This window comes from Scyliorhinus torazame, chromosome 14, assembly GCF_047496885.1.
Source record: "Scyliorhinus torazame isolate Kashiwa2021f chromosome 14, sScyTor2.1, whole genome shotgun sequence".
NCBI classification, from domain to species: Eukaryota; Metazoa; Chordata; class Chondrichthyes; order Carcharhiniformes; family Scyliorhinidae; genus Scyliorhinus; species Scyliorhinus torazame.
Window position 1 is genome coordinate 51,712,130 of NC_092720.1, and position 24,096 is coordinate 51,736,225.

General features: G+C 47.6%; 1 protein-coding gene across 1 annotated transcript in view; it reads left to right on the top strand.

Moving 5' to 3' along the window:
• The window catches only part of prss56 (serine protease 56), a 104,292-nt gene that overhangs the window by 35,799 nt on the left and 44,397 nt on the right, over positions 1-24,096 (top strand). Inside the window, exons 10-12 of the mRNA XM_072474179.1 lie at positions 2,302-2,490; positions 15,146-15,316; positions 20,143-20,236. Coding sequence (XP_072330280.1) covers positions 2,302-2,490; positions 15,146-15,316; positions 20,143-20,236 — 454 coding nt within the window. The remainder of the gene's footprint in view (positions 1-2,301; positions 2,491-15,145; positions 15,317-20,142; positions 20,237-24,096) is intronic.

A 24,096-nucleotide genomic window follows, 5' to 3' on the forward strand; every position in this document is an offset into this window, starting at 1 on the left:
TACTTTCTTCAAAATGTCACTCTTTTTTCTCACTATCTTCATAATAATACTCTTACTTCCCATATTCTGTTCAAGCTGGCAGTCTTCTTCCTTATTCTCGTCAACATGTTTTCCTCGCACTCCTTTCCAAACGACATTTTGTTCCACATTCTCTTCAACCTGGATCTGCTTCTTCACTCTCTCCAATGGCACATTTCTACCCCATAGTCCAGTGAAGCATAGAATCTCTACAGAGCAGAACGAGGCCATTCGGCCTATTGAAAATGCACCAACACTCTGAACGATCACCCTAACTACTCCCACTCCCCAACATCATCCCCATAACTCCACCTAACCGGCACACCTTGGATATTAAGGGGCAATTTAGCTTGGCAAATTGACCTAGGTGCACATCTTTGGACTGTGGGACGAAACCGGAGCACCCGGAGAAAACCCACGCAGACAAGGGGAGAACATACAAACTCCACACACTCACCCAAGGCTGGAATTGAACCCAGGTCCCTGGTGCTGTGAGGCAGCAGTGCTAACCACCGTGCCACCGTGCTGCCCCTAAAGATGGCATTCTTTTTCCCCAGTTCAAGCTGGCATTCTTCCCCCTCTCCCAGTAATCCTAACGTTCTCATTCCTCCCCAACCTTCATTCTGTGCTCTTCCTTTTTACTTTTATTTCCTTCATCGGGGAAAAAGCACGAGAATAGCACGGAGTCATGATGCTCAGTTGAAGAGCTGGTGCAGACACAATGGGCCAAATGTCCTCCTTCTGCACCGTAACAATTCAGTGATCCTTTTAATTTTTAACAGCACCTATTTTCTTCCATCAATCTCCCCTTCATTTGCAAATGTTTCTCTTTCCTCTATGCTCTCCTCACTTCTTCATTGCCATCTTTTCCCCTTCACTGATACCCATTAATCTTTGCATTATGCACTGTCCCTTTGTTCCATTCTCCTTTGCTTAATTGCCTCTTGATTGCCATCTATTTCTCTTTCATTTCCATGTATTCACCTTCATTACACCCATTGTCCTACCCTTTGAACCCCTTTCCTTCCTTGGTGTCCGCCATCTCCTTCAGTTTTATATATTTCCATTATTTCTATGCCACTCCCTTCACTACCACTCATTCCTTTCTTCTCCATCATCCATTTCCCCTTTCATTTACTCCCCATGCCGTTCCTCCCTGAATCTGGCTGCTAATTACTTGGATTGGTCCAATGCTGCTTCTGTTGCTAATGGCTGTGATTCCAGCCACTATATAATGTGGATATTCCTTAGGATAATTCACACCTACATAGAATTGAATTCCTTCTATTAATCCTGATGGCAGAAAGACTCTGACCTGGTCCATTAACACCCAGATTCAGTAGAGGTGTAATGAGATTGGAAAGGAGGCGGACAGGGACATTGCACTGATGGGAGAGCTGCCTGCTTTGTCTTGACAGAAAACATTGATATACCGACCAGGCACCCAAAAACTGATCATGACATTCTGAACATTAAAGTGTACAAAGCTAAACAGTACAATAGAAATTTATTTTTTATCACAGTGAGGACATTTAATGTGTTTATGCTCATCAAGAGAGAGAGAGAATATGTTTGGCAATCTCCAGGCAGGAACATTGCCACCTTTTGTAGTACAGTATTCTGGTAGCCTTGAATCATTTATCTGAAGCACCACCCTGGCAGCAGAACCTGTTATTCTCCCAAGCCCTGTGTGGTAATTCCACTAGTGACAAATTCGACACAACTGAGGCCGCTTGTGCTGCTGAAACAAACTGTTCAGACTTTTTTTCTGTGAAACACGAAAGTGTGACTACAGTTTCAGACCCAGAGCTAACTGAACTATCCACTTTTATATTCTTATCTGGAGCAGTCAATAACCTTTGTTTAATTTCATACAGGACACACTGCAGCATATATCACTTTCGGAGTTCCGTCTCCGTAGCTAATTCTCAAAACTGCCACATTTCAGAGCAGTTTGGAATTACTGGGCATCACTGTATAGATTTATTTTTAAACTGCACGAATAACATGAAATGAACTTAGTTGTAGAGATGGTTTCACTATAAAAACCGTAAACTCACTGATCAATTTCATCAAGTTCATTGAGTCTTAAATTTTTTTAAAGAAGCAACTATGACTAAAAATGACTTCAAGATTCCAGTTTGATAGTTAATAAATAATTGTGAGGAATTAAGCGTTGATATTTTATGGTTGTAGATGGCTCTGTTTATATCAGTGTATTACACTCAGCAGCCTTTATGGGGACTATTTCAGTAATCAACATCCTTTATGGTGTCTCTCCAGAATCGCCTGGAAGTCGAGAACCAACCTGCTTTGACTTTGATAAACTCTCAGAGATGCCGGATGCACAGCGAAGGTCTGAGGTGACCACACTCTGTGCATTCTATCGCAGCCTCTGCCCGCCATTTCTGGAAACAACAGCGTGCAGTCGATGCATTGAGGAGCGATGCAAAATGAAAATGAAAAAATGTGGTAAGCTTAAGTTTCTATATTTTAATTTATAAGAAAGGAAAACTGGGAAAGGTAAACGTGGACATTTGTCATTAAGTGGGAAGGGTGGTTTCATGGTTGGGGAGAGGACAGGTGGCACTCGGAACATTTTCAGATATGCGGAGAGACTGGAGAGGCTGAGACGTTCGCCTCACAGCAGAGATGGTTGATAGATGCACTCAAAATCATGAATGGTTTTGAGAGAATAAATAAAGGGAAACTCTTTCGAATGACAGTAACCAGCGGACACAGATTTAAGGTGATTGGCAAAAGAACAAGAGAGGTGACTTGAGAGCAAACATTTCTTTTTTTAAAAATATGTTTTATTGAAATTTTTTTCCCAAACAACAATTTTTCCCTCTTACAAAGCAAACGCAACAATAACAATACAGAAATTTTTAACAATACACAAGTAACAAAACCCCTTTATCTTTGACCTAAACTAAACTAAACCCCCCCCCCCCCGGCCCCCCCCCCCCCCTTCCCCCTGGGTTGCTGCTGCTGGTCATCTGTCTTCCCTCTAACGTTCCCCTAGGTAGTCGAGAAATGGCTGCCACCGCCTGGTGAACCCTTGAGCCGATCCTCTCAGGGCAAACTTTATCTGCTCCAGTTTAATGAACCCCGCCATATCATTTACCCAGGCCTCCAGTCCGGGGGGCTTCGCCTCCTTCCACATGAGTAGGATCCTGCGCCGGGCTACTGGGGACGCAAAGGCCACCACGTCGGCCTCTTTCGCCTCCTGCACTCCCGGCTCTTCCGCAACTCCAAATAAAGCTAACCCCCAGCCTGGTTTGACCCGGGCCTTCACCACCCGCGAAATCACTCCCGTCACTCCCTTCCAATACCCTTCCAGTGCCGGGCACGCCCAAAACATATGTGCGTGGTTTGCCGGGCTCCCGCCACACCTCCCACATTTGTCCTCCACTCCAAAGAACCTGCTCAATCTTGCTCCCGTTGTGTGCGCTCTATGTAGCACCTTAAATTGAATCAGGCTAAGCCTGGCGCATGAGGAAGAGGAATTTACCCTGCTTAGGGCATCAGCCCACATACCCTCCTCTATCTCCTCCCCTAGTTCTTCTTCCCACTTTCCTTTTAGTTCGCCCACCGACTCCTCCCCCTCTTCCCCCATCTCTCGGTAAATCTCTGACACCTTGCCCTCTCCGACCCACACCCCTGAAAGCACCCTGTCCTGTATCCCCTGTGTCGGGAGCAACGGAAATTCCCTCACCTGTTGTCTAGTAAACGCCCTCACCTGCATATATCTCAAGAAATTTCCCCGGGGCAACTTATACTTTTCCTCCAATGCTCCCAAGCTCGCAAATGTCCCATCTATAAATAAATCTCCCACCCTCCTAATTCCCAACTGGTACCAGCTCTGAAATCCTCCATCCATTCTTCCTGGGGCGAACCTATGGTTGTTCCTGATTGGGGACCCCACCAGGGCTCCCCGGACTCCTCTCTGTCGCCTCCACTGTCCCCAGATATTCAATGTTGCCGCCACCACCGGGTTCGTGGTAAACTTTTTAGGTGAGATCGGTAGCGGCGCCGTCACCAGCGCCTCTAAACTCGTCCCTTTACAGGACTTTCTCTCCAGTCTTTTCCACGCCGCTCCCTCGCCTTCCATCATCCATTTACGTATCATTGCCACATTGGCGGCCCAATAGTAATCGCCCAAGTTCGGTAGTGCCAATCCTCCTCTGTCCCTACTACGCTGAAGGAACCCCCTCCTTACTCTCGGAACTTTCCCTGCCCACACGAAGCTCGTGATGCTCCTGTCTATTTTATTAAAAATGGTCTTGGTGATTAGTATAGGGAGACATTGAAATACAAATAAGAACCTCGGGAGGACCATCATCTTAATTGCTTGCACCCTGCCCGCCAGCGATAGAGGCTGCATGTCCCACCTCTTGAAGTCCTCCTCCATTTGTTCTACTAACCGTGTCAGATTAAGTCTGTGCAAGGTTCCCCAGCTCCTAGCGATCTGAATCCCCAGGTATCGGAAGTTTCTTTCCACTTTCCTTAGAGGCAAGCCTTCTATCTCTCTACTCTGGTCCCCTGGATGTATCACAAATAATTCACTCTTCCCCATGTTTAGCCTATACCCTGAGAAATCCCCGAACCCCCTCAAAATTCGCATAACCTCTATCATCCCCCCCGCTGGGTCCGACACGTATAACAATAGGTCATCCGCGTATAACGAGACTCGGTGTTCTTCTCCCCCTCTAATCACCCCTCTCCATTTCCTGGAGTCTCTCAACGCCATGGCCAGAGGTTCAATTGCCAACGCGAACAACAATGGAGACAGCGGGCATCCCTGTCTTGTTCCCCTATATAGTCGGAAATACTCCAATCTATGTCGACCTGTAACTACGCTTGCCGTTGGAGCCCCATAAAGAAGTCTAACCCAGCTAATAAACCCGTTCCCAAACCCAAACCTCCTTAACACTTCCCATAAATACTCCCACTCCACCCTATCAAATGCCTTCTCAGCATCCATTGCCGCCACTATCTCTGCCTCCCCCTCCACTGGGGGCATCATTATCACCCCTAATAGTCGTTGCACGTTAACATTCAGTTGTCTCCCTTTTACGAACCCTGTCTGGTCTTCGTGCACCACCCCCGGGACACAGTCCTCTATCCTCGATGCCAGTACCTTTGCCAACAATTTGTCGTCCACTTTCAATAATGAAATGGGTCTATAGGACCCACACTGCAACGGATCTTTATCCCTCTTCAAAATTAACGATATCGTCGCCTCCGACATCGTCGGGGGTAGAGTCCCCCCTTTCCTGGCCTCATTGAACGTCCTCACCATCAACGGGGCCAACAAGTCCACATATTTTCTGTAATACTCCACCGGGAACCCGTCTGGTCCTGGGGCCTTCCCTGCTTGCATGCTTCCCAGTCCCTTAATAACCTCGTCCACCCCAATCGGTGCCCCCAGGCCTACCACCCCCCGCTCCTCCACTTTCGGGAACCTCAATTGGTCCAGGAACTGCCGCATCCCCTCCTCTCTCTCTGGGGGCTGAGACCTATACAGTTCCTCATAGAAGGTCTTGAACACCTCATTTATCTTTCCTGCCCTTCGCACCGTGTCTCCCCTTTCGTCTCTAATTCCTCCTATCTCCCTCGCTGCTGCCCTCTTTCGCAATTGATGAGCCAACAGGCGACTAGCCTTTTCCCCATATTCATACCTCCTCCCCTGTGCCTTCCTCCACAGTACCTCCGCCTTTCTGGTGGTCAGAAGGTCAAATTCCGTCTGGAGTCGTCTCCTCTCCCTGTACAATTCCTCCTCCGGGGTCTCTGCAAATTCCCTATCCACCCTTAAAATCTCCCCCAGTAATCTTTCCCTTTCCTTGGCCTCTGTTTTCCTTTTGTGGGCCCCAATGGAGATCAGCTCTCCTCTGACCACCGCTTTTAGTGCTTCCCATACCACTCCCACAGGGACCTCGCCGTCGTCATTGACCTCCAGGTATCTCTCAATACACCCCCGCACTCTTGCACACACTCCCTTATCCGCCATCAGTCCCACATCTAATCGCCAGAGTGTTCTCTGCTCCCTTTCCTCTCCTAATTCCAGGTCCACCCAATGTGGGCCATGATCCGAAACCGCTATGGCTGAGTACTCAGCTTCTTCCACCCTAGAGATCAACGACCTTCCCAAAACAAAAAAATCTATCCGGGAGTACACTTTATGGACATGGGAGAAGAGGGAAAACTCCCTAGCCCTAGGTCTAAGAAATCGCCATGGATCCACTCCCCCCATTTGGTCCATAAACCCCTTAAGTACCTTGGCCGCTGCCGGCCTTCTTCCGGTCCTTGAGCTGGATCTATCTAGCCCCGGGTCCAGCACCGTATTAAAGTCCCCTCCTAAAATCAAGTTTCCTACCTCCAGGTCCGGTATACGCCCCGGCATCCGTCTCATAAATCCCGCATCGTCCCAGTTTGGGGCATACACGTTAACCAACACGACCTCCATTCCCTCCAGCCTGCCACTCACCATTACATATCTACCTCCGCTATCTGCTACGATGTTCTTTGCTTTAAATGCTACCCGTTTCCCCACCAAAATGGCCACCCCTCTATTCTTTGCGTCTAGTCCTGAGTGGAACACCTGTCCCACCCATCCTTTCCTTCGCCTAACTTGGTCCGCCACCTTTAGGTACGTCTCTTGGAGCATAACCACGTCTGCCCTTAGTCCTTTCAAATGCGCGAGCACTCGGGCCCTTTTTATCGGTCCGTTCAGGCCTCTCACATTCCACATGATCAGCCTCACTAGGGGGCTACCTGCCCCCCTCCCGTGTCGACTAGCCATTACCTTCTCTAGGCCAGTCCCATATCCCGCCTCCGCGCTCCCGCTCGCACCCCCAGCGTCGCACACCATCCCCGCCCACCCACTCTTTAGCCATTTCCTTTTGGATTTCCGCAGCAGCAATCCAGTTGTCCCCCCCCCCCCCCCCCCCCCCCCCCCCAACCTCCCTCCCTCCCCGCTAGATCTCTTTCTAGCATGATGTGGAGATGCCGGCGTTGGACTGGGGTGAGCACAGTACGAAGTCTTACAACACCAGGTTAAAGTCCAACAGGTTTGTTTCGATGTCACTAGCTTTCGGAGCGCTGCTCCTTCCTCAGGTGAATGAAGAGGTCTGTTCCAGAAACACATATATAGACAAATTCAAAGATGCCAAACAATGCTTGGAATGCGAGCATTAGCAGGTGATTAAATCTTTACAGATCCAGAGATGGGGTAAACCCAGGTTAAAGAGGTGTGAATTGTACCAAGCCAGGACAGTTGGTAGGATTTTGCAGGCCAGATGGTGGGGGATGAATGTAATGCGACATGAATCCCAGGTCCCGGTTGAGGCCGCACTCATGTGTGCGGAACTTGGCTAAAGTTTCTGCTCGGCGATTCTGCGTTGTCGCGGGTCCTGAAGGCCGCCTTGGAGAACGCTTACCCGGAGATCAGAGGCTGAATGCCCTTGACTGCTGAAGTGTTCCCCGACTGGAAGGGAACATTCCTGCCTGGTGATTGTTGCGCGGATGAACGCGCATCAATGAACGGACATCGGAATATCTATTATATTCCACCAGATTACTGCCCAGTGAGGATGAAACTCCTTAATATCCGCTATTAATAATCTACAACTTAATATAACCACCAAACAATCCACGGGAGTTGATCAAATTTGATAAAGGGGTCAACAAAGGACAGGACATTAAAAGCAGATACAGCTCCTCTAGTTTGCACCTTTACATAACTTTTTATACAATGCACCCTATCGGGAATTTATGTGCTTTCTTTTAACCCAGTTCAATTAAAACATGTTCAGCTTGAATTCTGCCAAACCAGTATTCAGGAAACGACATTTAGACCAGTGGTGGGCCACCCAACCCAGGGGTCACCTGTGGCCCATCTGGGTTCTGAGTGCGCCCCACAGGACTTTTAGTTAATTGTTGCCCACACGCAGGGTTGCCACATTCCGCTGATTTCTGTCCACATAGTTTTTTTCTTTCCAATATGACTGAAGAGATACACACGTAAAGCAAGGGAAAGTGAAGTGAGGTGCGTGCTGATGGCTCATAACATTGACTGTGAGAGTCCTGCGCTCCCTCTGCATCCATAGTGTAAATATTTCATTTGTTTTTACCATTTGAGTTTGATGAGAGTTCTATTAATATATGTATATTAAGCATTTTCTATAACTCGTTCTGAAATATTTGGTGCATTTTAAATGTATTTAATCTTATTAATGGGGTCATGATTAGCGAACTAACCTGATTTCAATATTGTGGCCAACTGAGATAAAGGGGGGCCTGTCATGTGGCCCACTCACTAACCTAGGTTGCCCATCACTGATTTATACCGTGATAATCTAGCTTCCTCATCCTAGCTGACTGTATGGGGGTAATTGTAACCCTCATAACTAGGTGTGTTGGGGCCAGGTCAGAAATCTCAAAACCAACCTGCCTCCTACTCATACACTTTTGGGTTGATCAGAGGCACGTGAGGGGGCAGACAACCAACCTGTCTCTCAGGAGGCATGCTGGCAGTGTAAATATTTGAATGAAGCTGGTAGCTTCTGGTAGCAACCAGCTACTTTGCTGGTTGAACAGTGGCCAATTGGGTTTTCCAAGCTTTGGAAACTTGTCAGCTGGAATTAAAATGTCGCCATAAGATCATAAGACATAGGAGCAGAATTAGGTCATTTGGCCCACCGAGTCTGCTCTGCCAGTCAATCATGGCTGATATGTTTCTTATTCCCATTCTCCTACCTTCCCCCCATAACCCCTGATCCCCCTATTAATCAAGAACCTACCTATCTCTGTCTTAAATACACTCAATGGCTTGGCCTCCACAGCAGCAATGAGTTCCACAGATTCATCACCCTCTGGCTGAAGAAATTCCTCCTCATCTCTGTCTTAAAGGATCGTCCCTTTAGCCTGAGTTGGTGTCCTCTGGTTCTAGTTTTTCATACTAGTAGAAACATTCTCTCCACGTCCACTCTCTCCAGGCCTCTCAGTATCCTAAGTTTCAATAAGATTTTTCCTCATCCTTCTAAACTCCAACAAGTACAGACCCAGAGTCCTCAACTGCTCTTCATATGACAAGCTGTTCATTCCAGGGATCATTTTTGTGATCCTCCTCAGGATCCTTTCAAAGGCCAGCACATCCTTCCTTAGATATGGGGCTCAAAACTGCTCATAATACTCCAAATGGGGTCTGACCAAAGCCTTACACAGCCTCAGAAGTACATCCCTGGTCTTGTATTCTAGCCCTGTAGACATGAATGCTAACATTGCACTTGCCGTCCTAACGGCTGACTGAACCTGCACGTTAACCTTAAGATAATTTTGAACTAGGATTTCTAAGTCCCTTTGTGCTTCTGATTCCTAAGCCTTTTCCAGTTTAGAAAATAGTCTATGCCTCCATTCTTCCTATCAAAGTGCATAACTCACACTTTTCCACATTGTATTCCTGCCACTTCTTTGCCCACTCTCCTAACCTGTCCAAGTCCTTCTGCAGCCCCTTTGCTTCTTCAATACTACCTGTCCCTCTGCATATCTTTGTATCATCTGCAAACTTAGCAACAGGGCAGCACGGTAGCATTGTGGATAGCACAATTGCTTCATAGCTCCAGGGTCCCAGGTTCGATACCGGCTTGGGTCACTGTCTGTGCGGAGTCTGCACATCCTCCCCATGTGTGCGTGGGTTTCCTCCGGGTGCTCCGGTTTCCTCCCACAGTCCAAAGATGTGCAGGTTAGGTGGATTGGCCATGATAAATTGCCCTTAGTGTCCAAAATTGCCCTTAGTGTTGGGTGGGGTTACTGGGTTATGGGGATAGGGTGGAAGTGTTGACCTTGGGTAGGGTGCTCTTTCCAAGAGCCGGTGCAGACTCGATGGGCCGAATGGCCTCCTTCTGCACTGTAAATTCTATGATAATCTATGAAACAGTGCCCTCAGTTTCTTCTTCCAGATCATTAATGTATATTGTGAAAAGTTGTGGTCCAACACTGAGCCCTGAGGGGCACCACTAGTCACCGGCAGCCATCCTGAAAAAGACCCCTTGATCCCCACTCTCTGCCTTCTGCCATTCAGCCAATCCTCTAACCATACCAGTATCTTACCCTTAACACCATGGGCTCTTAACTTATTCCCAGAGGACCATAGGTTGCTCTCGCACTTCGAGAGAGAGCTGACTGGTAGTGATTTAACCTGAGGATTACCACACATCAGGCGAGTGGCAAGGTTGGGAAGGTGGGGCCTTCATGAATAGCCGAAGCCGGAACGGGAATTGAACCGACGCTGTTGGCGTCAGTCCGCATTATGAACCAGTCATCCAGCCAAATGAGCTAACTGACCTACAGGCAGGCAGACAGCTGAAGGGAAGCACAGACAGTTTCAGAGAGATGATTGGTGTCTTTACTGCGCTGCTTCTTGACCAGAAAAAAGCAAGAGTACTTCCCACTGCCCCATCTCACCAAGCACCCCCCCACCCCATCAGACCCCTCATACAAACACCTGAGAGTCAAGGGTTGAACGCCCCCCCCCCCCCCCCCACCCCCCCACCCCCCGATACACTTGCCCCAAGATTGGTCTACTCCATCCCTGGATTTGGGGATCGAGCCTACTTGCTGCTCCTCTCCTTCACTCGACTGGAAGCAAAGCTTGTCAATTGAGTTGACCGGCAGAGTGGGCGGGAAAGCTGTCAAGGAGAAAGATAGGGGTTCAGGACATTTCCCTTCTGAATTTCCACCTCTACGCCCCCTCGCCCCCCGTACCGCTGCCTCCTCTGTGACCCACCCCCAGTTAATATCAAAGCCTGCGATCCGGGTGCCAGGAGAACAGAAGTAGAGTTAGCAGAGTAAATGTGGAGAATTGGTTCACAGGTGACAGTTCTTGGAAATGAAATTAAGCAGGTATCTGTGTAGCATTCAATCTACACCCCAAGTGCAGGGGGGTAGCAGAGTTTTACAGATACATTCTCCGATCCCCCGCCGGGTCGGAGAATCGCCGGGGGCTGGTGTGAATCCCACCCCCGCCGGTTGCCGAAGTCTCCGGCACCGGAGATTCGGCGGGGGCGGGAATCGCGCCGGTTGGCGGGCCCCCCCGCTCGATTCTCCGGCCCAGACGGGCCGAAGTCCCGCCGATAAATTGCCTGTCCCGTCGGCGTGGATTAAACCACCTTTTGAATGGCGGGACAAGGCGGAGTGGGCGGGCTCCGGGGTCCTGGGGGGGGGGGGGCGCGGGGCGATCTGGCCTCGGGGGGTGCCCCCACGGTGGCCTGGCCCGCGATCGGGGCCCTCCGATCCGCGAGCGGGCCTGTGCCGTGGGGGCACTCTTTCCCTTCCGCCTCCACCACGGTCTCCACCATGGCGGAGGCGGAAGGGACTCCCTCCACTGCGCATGCGTGGGAAACTGTCAGCGGCCGCTGACGCTCCCGCGCATGCGCCGCCCCAAGATGTCATTTCCGCGCCAGCTGGCGGGGCAACAAAGGCCGTTTCCGCCAGCTGGCGGAGTGGAAATTCCTCCGGCGCCGACCTAGCCCCTCAATGTTGGGGCTCGGCCCCCAAAGATGCGGAGCATTCCGGACCTTTGGGGCGGCGCGATGCCCGTCTGATTGGCGCCGTTTTGGGCGCCAGTCGGCGGACATCGCGCCGTTTCAGGAGAATTTCGCCCAGGGTTAGTAAACCATTAATGGAGAGAAAGTGAGCAACACATCGAAACTAATGATTTGAACACAATAAAAACGGATGAAGGGTCCCACGGAAAGTCAGTCTTCAAATAAGAGAATGTGTATTGTACACCCAGGTCGGCCAAGAATATGAAGGATCGAGTTTAAAGTTGCCAAGAAAGAAAAATGATGAAAATAAACAAGAAAGTCATCCCATGAAAGTGATACAGTTTATTATTTTTTCCCCCTAATTTTTCAAGCATAGTGGTGAAATTGAGCAATGTAATGGAATTTTCTGTGTCTTAGTCTGGAGGTTAATTTTCTGTGAAATAAATGAGCTCAACGTTTTGTGGCTGGCCTTGTCTCAGCACATATTTCAGTCCACCTCTGAACAGAATGGAGGAGACCGTATTTGGTAACATATACAGGATGGAGTAGCCAGTTCAGATCACAAGTGGGATCCAATTGTTACGCCCCTAGATTGTGCTCTTGTGCAATTAGATAGCTAATATTCAGCGCGCCGATGGAGGTGAACAGGACCACATTACGTGTGACCAGACCTGAATATTATGACATGGCCTCTTGCTCTGAGGGTAACTGGGAACACAAACTGACATTTATCATAGATTATCATAGAATTTACAGTGCAGAAGGAGGCCATTCGGCCCATCGAGTCTGCACCAGCTCTTGGAAAGAGCACCCCACCCAAGGTCAACACCTCCACCCTATCCCCATAACCCAGTAACCCCACCCAACACTATGGGCAATTTTGGACACTAAGGGCAATTTTAGCGTGGCCAATCCACCTAACCTGCACATCTTTGGACTGTGGGAGGAAACCGGAGCACCCGGAGGAAACCCACGCACACACAGGGAGGATGTGCAGACTCCGCACAGACAGTGACCCAAGCCGGAATTGAACCTGGGACCCTGGAGCTGTGAAGCAATTGTGCTAACCACTATGCTACCGTGCTGCCCAATTTCTGGATGGGCCAGACCACACCCTGGAGCCACTTGGTTCAACATGTGCCTGCTGACCCTATGCAAATTGGGTGGCCTCCCACTGATCTCCCATATTATGGTGCGGTCAGTGGTACAATGTATTCTTGCTTATAGCCAGGATTACATTCCCTTGTAGTTTTGGTACTAGGGCATAAGGTTATGAGAAGGCTTTCATCAATTGTCATCATTGTCAGCAAACATAATTGAAACATGGTAACATACCGTGGGTTGTAACACCGGAATTTGAATAGCAACCTCTGTGTATTTTAAATGATAATATCAATCAGAATCAGAAAGCTTTCCAATTAAATTGCATATGATGTGTTGGGTACTCTGGATCTGTGGAGACTGCATTTACCTTAGCAGTAACATAGACAGGCTACCAACACTTGCAATAATACAACTCTATTTTATTTAACTAAGAGCTGTTAAACATACTTGCACTGTGGGTCGACACTATGTTAGATTGACTGAAGACCTATGCCTAACCTGACCAGCCTATACTGCTAGCACATGGTGGATGTTTGTGCTACTGACTGCGGGCTCTGTCGGTCTCAGAGGCTGCATCCCGAATGAGCGGGAAAACTAGAGCCCTCTGTCTTTATAGTGACCGTGCCCTAACTGGTGATTGGCTGCTGTGTTGTGTGTGTTGATTGGTCTTGCAGTGTGTCAGTCAGGGTGTGACTCTGCACCATCATATACTGATGTATATATTATGACAGCATAGACTGAGTCCATCAGTCAGGATTTGAACATAAGAGGAATGGCGATCCTAGGCAGTGGAGCACTCAGGTCAAAGCCCCCTAGTGCATGGACAATGTCACCGTCTTCTGCTCCGATCCACTGTTGGTGCACAGACTAATGAGCAGCAGTGACCAGTTTGAACTGGCCTCGGGGGTGGGGGCAAGGTGAATCACGACAAAAGCAACACCATGCTCTTTGGGAACTTTGCCCCCTTCGCCGTGAAGTCAGACTGCCTGATGTTGTTGGGGATATAGTTCAGAGGAACCAGGGCCTATCCCAGAAACTGAGAGAAGTGAATAGCAATGATCAGACAAAAACTGGGCTTGGGGAGAGGGGGGTGGGGAACACTCCCTCTCCATTATGGGTAAAAGCATGCTGTTAGGGTTTGAAGCACTCTGGTGGCGCAGGCCTGACCCATTCCTCACCGCTGTGCCATGGTGATCACCCGAACCATCTTCCGCTTTATCTGGAGGCCGGAAATGGTCATCGTTTGCAGAGACACAATGTAAAAGTCTCTTGATGCAGGGGGAGAAAACATACCCAACATCACTCTCATCTTGTTGGCCACCTAAGTGTGCAGTTGTATCAAGTTCGCCGTAAACCCTCGCTATGTAAACACCAATTGACACTGGGAGCTGAGGATCCACCTGTCCCTGGTGTTGCGAAGGATGAGTCTGGCCATGTTGCCGTGGATGCCCCAAGTAGTTCCACCATGTTGTAGCATTTATCCCTCATGGAAAGCTTTATGCAGTGAAACACCTTTGACCACAATTCCATCAGTCAATGGCCTGCATGTAATATCCTAGAGGCCCTGTGGGACAAGGAGATGGTGAATCCTGTTGGATGGTTTCCTGAGCAGACTGTCAAATTCATTTGGCAGAATGCCGCATCGCCAGAACTTTCAAACAAGCTCCAATACATAGCTTGGCTGGTGATGAGAAAGACCCTCCCCATCAGAGCCTTCCTACATGCCCAGAGTTTCACCCCTCCGCACACTGCCCTCGAAGTGTGAAGCCTCCCTATATATGGACGATGCCACCGCCTGCTGCAGGGTGGAGACTGTTGTCCACCTCTTTCTGGAATGCACCTTTGTAAAGAAGGTCTGCAGAGAGATGCAGTGATTTTTGTCGAGGTTCGTCCCAAGCAGCTCCTTGACACAGGACTCTGTGCTCTATGGGCTGTTCCCAGGGATGCACACCAAGACAAACATCAACCTCATCTGGAGATCATTAACTCAGTGAAACTTTTCGGTCTGCCTGAAACATGTTGGTCTTTCCGTTCAGAGTTGTCCACAGTTGGGTGTTGCAGGCTGGCACATTCCAAGGTCCAGGACAATGTGCTGAGGGATCCAATAAAGCTTGGGACAACTGCCTCAGTGGTGCAATGGGGTTAGGTTGCTGTCTAAGGCCTTTCAGCACGAAGGGGCTGGAAATTGTATAGAACCTGTCTGGCTGTATGACTCATATTGAATGTACACAGTAAATATAACATATATAACAGCCCATAGAGTGCAATATGATCTATGTAGAAAATGTGAATATCATCGTATTTTCTGTAATGACCATTTGGAAATAGTTTATAATGTTCTTTTAGATATGCTATGATAAAAGTATATTTTTGCAAAAGAAAATAGTGAGAAAACCCAGGTAAATATTTGAAATCATTGTTAACAGTAGTATTCTTGTGATGTTCTGGTCACTCGACTTCTGTGTACTTTACAGAGCTCAGGACATTCCTACAGAATCTGCTGGACCTGCTTCACCCGGTGGAAGAATTTATCCGCAGTCAAGCTAGTTTCTCCTTCTTCACCGAGACAATCCCTAAATTCATGGAGGAAATTTACACAAACATTTTCCCATCCCAAGAACAGCATCTCTCACAGCATGACAAAGGTACACCATGAGGCATGAGGGTTGTTATATTACAGGGGTGTAATATATATGCTACTCATTTGTCTAGCCGAGTTATACTTAACTTGATGATAAACAGTCAAAGTCTTACAGTTGATGATAAGTTATTTATTGAGTAACAAAATAATATAATTGTGAGTTCTTTACTTTAATACTTTCACTAGTAGTAGAATTAACTAAGATTGATTTAAATTGATAATGAATATAATACACTACACTCTGAGCTGGTCATACTTCTATCCTCCAGCTACAACACACACGAAGAGAAGAAGAGGAAGAAGGGCGGGAAAACTGCTTGAGCTTGCTTATATAGTCCCTGTTAGTGTTGCCATCTAGTGATCATCTGACTGTACTGACTGCACATTAACTAATCATGTATTTACATATACAGAGATCACTACAGGGGTTATCAAAGTTCATCTTAGTTTTTAGTCCCATTTTGCACCTTATTTTTGAGCACAACCAAAAAATTACTTGAAGACAGTTTTCCCCATTCACTTAGGGGTTGTAGGCTAGGCCAACGTTCATCCCCAATTGCCATTGTGAGCTGCTTACTTGAACTGCAGCAGTGTGTGTGGTGTAGGTACACCCCCCAGTGCTATTAGGGGGAAGAGTTCCGTAATTTTGCTCGGCAGTGATGTATGAATTGGCTGCCAGGTTTCCTGCACTCCAGCTACACCTCAAAAGGATTGAATTGGATGGAAAACACTTTGGAATGCCTTGGGGTCATGAAAGGTATGATATAAATGCGTCCCTCTTTTGTTGTGGATATTAAAGGTAACAGGTCAGAAAATTACAGATGTGATTATTATTGTCCAGCATTTCCTGGATCCAGGAATTGTGCTTTTAGATTAGAAAATTGCAAATCCCACTCCATTATTTAAGACTTTTTGGAGACTGATGCCCAGCCAATAGTACGTCTGGCCCTGATATTTACAGGGATGATGTGGGTGAGGTCAAAAATGGGAAGTCCTAAAGAACTAAATGGCTGACCTGATACATGAATCATAAAAAGTCAGCTTGCAGACACAGCAAGCAATTGGGAAAGCAAATGGAAAGTTGGCCTTTATTGCAAGGGAGATGGGAGTAAAAAAGTACAGATGTCTTGCTACAACTGGACAGGGCAGCGAGACCACATCTAGGATAGAATTCCCCAGCCCTTCCCACTAGCAGGATCTTCCAGTGCTACCAAAGTTAATCTCCTGCTAGGGCAAGGAATGGAAATCGCGACTGACTTTGGTGGGACCGGAAGATTCCGCAGGCGGCCGCCGTGAGAAAACCCGCTGTGGGGGTGGGGTGGGGTGCTGGAGAATTCCGCACCTAGAGTGTTGTGTACAGTTTTGGTCTCCTTATTGAAGAAGGGATATACTTGCCTCAGGAACAGTTCAGATAAGATTCACTAGGCTGCTTCCTGGGATGACAGTTGAGCAGGCTGGGCTTCTAATCATTGGTGTTTAGGAGAATAAGAGATGATCTTATTGAAAAATATAAGATTCTGAGGGGGCTTGACAGGGTAAAGGATTTCCCTCTTGTGAGGGAATCTAGAACTCGGGAGTGCAGTTTGGTGTCTCCCATGTAAGAGTGAGAATAACAGGAGTGTCTTCTCTCAGAGGGTAGTTAGTCTGTGGAGTTCTCAGTCCCAGAGAGCAGGGGAGGTTGGGTTATTGAATATATTCAAGGCTGTGATGAACACACTTTTTATTTATGTAGATATTTTGGAATTTTACACTTTAGAAATAGACCCACAATGTTACTGAATAATACTATATATAAGGATAGCAGGGAAAAAAGCCTCAACATGGGCGCAAAATGGAACAGGAGAACGGCATCACAGCTGGCTCACTGGGCAAAACCAAATAATCTTGCGACTCCACCAGAAACCAAAGGAAGAACGTGATGAAGTCATAAAACATGACATGGCAGGACGGTGCGCAGCTCCCATGCTGCACCACTTGCAGCCAGATCTGGCGCACAGCAACACACAATCCCCAGGACTCCTGCAGCACCGCAGGCATCAGCGACCCAACCCAGGTATCTGTGTCGGATATCAGACCCAACTGCACACATGCAAAAGCCAAGAACGGATATATCATACCCACCCAAAGAAAGTCTATGAAAACGCAAGCACTAAGGGGGATATACAAGCACATCCACATTGCAGTCTAACCCCCATGCAGACCCGGGACAAAATCAACATCAATAGAGTCAAAATATAATGCAGGGAGGACCGGCAGCAAGAAGCCCAAGGGCGAGACCTACCAGCATCCCGCCCAAACGGGGCTGCAACATGGCCGATAGATGTCAGGTGAGGCATTTTCCGGGATTTACCTGGCTCGCCACACCTCGCAAGATCGAATGCCCATTGTGGGCGAGATCAGTATTTGGCAAATCTGCATATTAGACTGAGTAGCTAGTTCCGGGTACCCTCCCATAGTGCGTTAGCGCTTGGGGGATCGCTTCGGGGCCTCAGAGATCTCTCGCTACACTAAGGAGTTTTGGCGAGCAGAGCTCCTCAGTGTAAAAAACGGGACTATGTGCAGCCTGCGCCGTGTTTTTTTCCCTTCAGTCTCCATAAGAAATGCGAGTCGCATTTTATAGCCTTGCTATAACCAATCTTAAAACTCACTCAGGAACTCTTCAACCACCTGTTACTGAGGACCAGGCTCAGTGGTATACCCCTTTCAGTCCTCCTCTCTCCATCTCCCGAACCCATCAGGATGGACACAAGCCATGCCACAGGAACTCAAATGTACGGACATGGGCCTCCAGGAGGGACAGTGCTCTCTCAAGTACAAGAACTTCCTTGTGCGCCTCCAACACCTCCATACCCTGCAATTCATGGACGTGAGTTCTTACAACCTGCACCTCAGCCAAGTCTTTCAGCCAGGATGACATCTTTGTTGGCATGATTCGATGCACACAGCACAGCCAAGCCAAAAGCCCACTCAGCAGCATCTGTACCAACTACAAGCAGGGCCCCAACCCAGCCTACTCCAGCCGCCACAGACAAACAAGGATTTTAGTATTCTGTCTTGGCTCTTTCTTGTCAGGATATCGACCAAACATTTATCGGGATATAGCCCACACCATGCATCCCAAGAAAAGGTGGTAAGAGCCGGAGCCCCTGAAAATGCAGCCACTCCCATGCTCCCATCAAGTGACCCCCATGGTTGATCAACAAGGAAGTTGAGGTTTATGGGGGACAGGCAGGAATGTGGAGAAAAGCCACAATCCAATCAGCCATTATCTTATTGAATAGTGGATCAGGCTCAAGGGGCCAAATGACCTACTCCTGCTCGTAATTTATTATCTTTTACAATCTTATTGGTGATCAGGGCTAGAGGAGGCCGAAAAGCTTTCTGAGGGGCTGGGGAAAGCAATGTTGCTCCAATGCTGGAGCACAAAGAGTACTGAAAGACGCACTTACCTTGCGGAGCAGCAGCTGTCAGCTCCCTTAAGCAGTTGAGTTTCCTGATGGCTGGGACTGTGTGCACTAGCAGTAAATGCATGTCATACCCCCAAATGCATTGTGTGGGATTAATTTAAATATGTTCATGAAGCATCCTCCCTCCCCCTCAGCAGGTGAGGATAATAGTGCACGGATTTCACGGCCCTCTCCCACCTGTCAGTTAATGTGAAGGCCATTTTGACCAGAGGAAATAATGGCAACACACCATAAGATGCAAGTCCCATCATTTGTGCCTTCACAATGCTGGGGGCAAGGATTTCTGGGGGCTGATGTTGCTATGGATAATGGAGAGAAGGATCTAGGGCGAAATTCTCCGTAAACGGCGCGATGTCCGCCGACAGGCGCCCAAAACGGTGCAAATCAGTCGGGCATCGCGCCGCCCCAAAGGTGCGGAATCCTCCGCCCCTTGAGCGGCCGAGCCCTAACCTTGAGGGGCTAGGCCCGCGCCGGACTGATTTCCGCCCCGCCAGCTGGCGGGAAAGGCCTTTGGTGCCCCGCCAGCTGGCGTGAAACTGACATTGCCGGGCGGCGCATGCGCGGGAGCGTCAGCGGCCGCTCACGGTATCCACGCGCATGCGCAGTGGAGGGGGTCTCTTCCGCCTCCGCCATGGTGGAGACCGTGGCGAAGGCGGAAGGAAAAGAGTGCCCCCACGGCACAGGCCCGCCCGCGGATCGGTGGGCCCCGATCGTGGGCCAGGCCACCGTGGGGGCACCCCCCCGGGGCCAGATCGCCCCGCGCCCCCCCCAGGACCCCAGAGCCCGCCCGCGCCGCCTTGTCCCGCCGGTTAGAGAGGTGGTTTAATCCACGCTGGCGGGACAGGCATTCCAGCAGCGGGACTTCGGCCCAACCGGCGCGCCCCGATTCCCGCCCCCGCCGAATAACCGGTGCCGGAGAATTCGGCAACCGGCGGGGGCGGGATTCACGCCAGGCCCCGGCGATTCTCTGAGAATCTCGCCCCTCATTCTTCAATTCCCCCCAAACAATTGAATCGATCATGGACAGATCATTTTATCGCCCCTGCCTTGCCATTTGGAGCAATTTGAAAATCAAATTCTACCTTCCCGCTGCCCAGAGGCGGGTAGCTATTAAATAAATGACTGTGACCCAGAAACTGGTCAGGAGCCACTATCTGCTAGATGGAAGTTAGATCCAGCAGCAATTTCATTGGCATTTGTGCTGAGCAGAAGAAGTGGGTTCTTATTTATAATAATAGTGTTTCTTACTAGGTCACCATTCAAAATCAAATCTATTTTCAACTCCCAGTTATTGCTGTGCAGTTTATTAAGAGAAATAATAGTTTGATTGATTAATTAATGTATACATTTTAACAATTAAAAGAACAGATACAAACAACTGGACTGAAAGAAGAAAGACATGGGCGGTCCCCAGAGACTCATTTAGCGTATGATGGTCAACACAATATCAGCAACAGGTGAGCACAATTTTCAACTAATCGCACTTCTTTTTCTTCCCGAACACCTCTAATTTAATGTTTCTCTTCTCCTGAAGGTGCTGACCTATGCTGGGGTATGTAGGGCTGTGTGGTTGTTGGGTGCATTCCTCAACCTATTTCTAAAAAATAAAGTTAGAGTACCCAATTATTCTTTTCTTTTTCAATGAAGGGGAATTTAGTGTCACCAATCTACCTAACCTGCACATCTTCGGGTTGTGGGGGTGAAATCCATGCAGACACGGGGAGAATGTGCAAACTCCACACAGATAGTGACCTGGGCCAGGATCAAACCCGGGTTCTCAGCTCAGTAGGCAGCAGTGCTAACCACTGCGCCGCCACGCCGCCCTGCTTTTCTCTACATATCCCAAAGGGATTTCTTCATGTGTTCACCTACATGGTGGATGTCAGTAGGTTATTTAATCATGTGGGACATCAGGGCAGAGCCTGATCTTGTTGGATTCTAAAGTGGTTCATGGGGAATAGGGTGAGAAAGGAGCTGAGTCAGCCATGATCTCATTGGGTGGAGGAGCAGGTTCTAAGGGTCATGTAGCCTTCCCCAGCTCCTGTTTGTTATGTTCCTATATCCTTCTATGATGTTCACACAGACTTACTTTCCATCTGAGGTCATTGGATAGCGATAGGAGATAAATCTCAGGTGGATTTTCCCCTTCCTTCTCTGGTGCACCGGAGACTCATATTGTTACCTCAACTAAATAAACACAGACTGAGAATTGTTACACAGACTGAGAATTGTTACCCCAGCTAAATCAACACAGACTGATAATTGTTCCTCAGACAGATAATTGTTACCCCAGCTAAATCAACACAGACTGATAATTGTTACACAGACTGATAATTATTACCCTAGCTAATTCAACACAGACTGATAATGTTACACAGACTGATAATTGTTACACAGACTGATAATTATTACCCCAGCTAATTCAACACAGACTGATAATGTTACACAGACTGATAATTATTACCCTAGCTAAGTCAACACAGACTGATAATTGTTACACAGACTGATAATTGTTACCCCAGCTAATTCAACACAGACTGATAATGTTACACAGACTGATAATTGTTACACAGACTGATAATTGTTACCCCAGCAAATTCAACACAGACTGATAATTGTTACCCTAAATTCAACACAGACTGATAATTGTTACATAGACTGATAATTGCTACCCCAGCTAATTCAACACAGACTGATAATTGTTACACGGACAGATAAATGTTACCCCAGCTAAATCAATACAGACTGATAATTGTTACATAGACTGATAATTGTTACCCCAGCGAATTCAACACAGACTGATAATTATTACCCTAGCTAAATCAACACAGACTGATAATTATTACCCTAGCTAAATCAACACAGACTGATAATTGTTGCACAGACTGATAATTGTTACCCCAGCTAAATCAACACAGACTGATAATTGTTACAGACTGATAATTGTTACCCCAGCTAAATCAACACTAGCTGATAATTGTTACCCCAGGAAATTCAACACAGACTGATAATTGTTACACAGACTGATAATTATTACCCAGGCAAATTCAACACAGGCTGATAATTGCTACCCCAGCAAATTCAACACAGACTGACAATTGTTACCCCAGCGAATTCAACACAGACTGATAATTGTTACACAGACCGATAATTGTTACTCCAGCTAATTCAACACAGACTGATAATTGATAATTTAACACAGACTGATAACTTCTTCCATCGGGCAGGAGATACAAAAGTCTGAGAACACGCACGAACAGACACAAAAACAGCTTCTTCCCCGCTATTACCAGACTCCTAAACGACCCTCTTATGGACTGACCTCATTAACACTACACCCTGTATACTTCATCCGATGCCGATGCTTATGTAGTTACATTGTATACCTTGTGTTGCCCTATTATGTATTTTCTTTTCTTCCCTTTTCTTCCCATGTACTTAATGATCTGTTGAGCTGCTCACAGAAAAATACTTTTCACTGTACCTCAGTAAAAGTGACAATAAACAAATCCAATCCAATCCAATCCAATTGTTACACAGACTGATAATTGTTACCCCAGCAAATTCAACACAGACTGATAATTGTTACACAGACTGATAATTGTTACCCCAGCAAATTCAACACAGACTGATAATTGTTACACAGACTGATAATTGTTACCCCAGCGAATTCAACATTGACTGATAATTGTTACACAGACTGATTGTTATCCCAGCGAATTCAACAGACTGATAATTGATTCTGGGACTTTGTGGTCTGGCTTGCCCAGTTATATGATACTTTGAAGCAACCGAGCAATCAGGTGAACCAATAACACGTCTATATTGGATGACAACATTCAACTGGAAGTAGTTGAACAGTAAACATCAGTGAATCATACTCCAGCAACATTAAGTCACAATGAGGACACAGCTTAGTGCAAGAAACCTCACTATAAAATCATCAAGAAAGCCAGTCACTCTGACAAACCAAGCACCTCCACCCTTTCCAAGCATGGTATGAATAATAGTTCAAAAACAAAATACTGTGTCTGTTAGAAATCTGAAATAAAAATGAAGAATGCTGGAAATAGTCGGTAGGTCTGGTAGTATCTGTGGAGAGAGAAACAGAATTAACACTTTAAATCTTTGTCCTTTTCATCAGACCCTGTGGGAATGGGTTAGAAGGTAGAGTGGCCAAAACAAATTGTGGGAAGCCCCCGTTAAGACAGATCCCTTCCCACCTCCGGGGTATTTTCCAGGGATGGGCTGGGGACAATGTCAGCAGCCCCCTCCAGGGTAGCGGGCAGTCAATTAGGACAATTGAGGTCCTGTTGAGTGGCAATTTTCCAAAGATGGCAGTCCTCTGGTCCTCCCTTTCAAATACAGAACCCGCCAGCTCCTGGGAGGTAGCCGGCCACCATGTGGTCAGTGAGCCAATGTGGGCTGATTATGTGGCTGCATCAGAGGGGCAAAAGGCTCTCAGGGGCTGAAATACATGACAGCTACATAATAAAAGTGGTATTCTTCCGAAGAGTTATCTCTCCATCCTGGGGTCCCTCATGGTACAGAGCCTTCTTACATTTTAAAAGGAAGGCCATGATGGGCAGCAGGTTGGCGCAGTGGTTAGCATTGCTGCCTCACGGCACCGAGGTCCCAGGTTCGATCCCGGTTCTGGGTCACTGCCCGTGTGGAGTTTGCACATTCTCCCCATGTCTGCGTGGGTTTCGCCCCCACAACCCAAAGATGTGCTGGGTAGGTGGACTGGCCACGCTAAATTGCCCTTAATTAGAAAAAATGAATTGGGTACCCTAAATTTATTTTAAAAAGGAAGGCCTTTGTGAGTGCCTCCATTTTGAGGTAACTCTAGGTCTCTCTCTTCTCCAGCAGTGTTCACCTCCCTTAGTGGGCTGTTGGCCAGACATCACCACAGGCCGCCCAAATGGTCCTCAATTTCCTTGGCCCACTTACCTTCCTGAATTGAACGAGGCTCGAGAAGATAGCATCTTAATTGCCACCTCCGGGAAGTTCGTGACCAGCGTCATGACACGTTCCTGACCCAGAATTTAGGCCAACATCAAATCGCAACCCACCCGGCACAATTCAGCCTGTTAACTCTATGCGTTCCCTCTCCAATTAATCACGATTATTTTATTTCCAACAGTTTTCCTGACAGTCTTTGTTAGAATATTTTTATTGCTGAACTGCTAATGATAATCTTCTGCAAAATTTACTGTGCCCCAGATTCTGTAGCAATGATGCTATTTTTTATTATGCATCTGTCATGTATCTCAATTGTTTAGCTGGTCATAATGCGATCTCTGTGGATGGGGAAAGT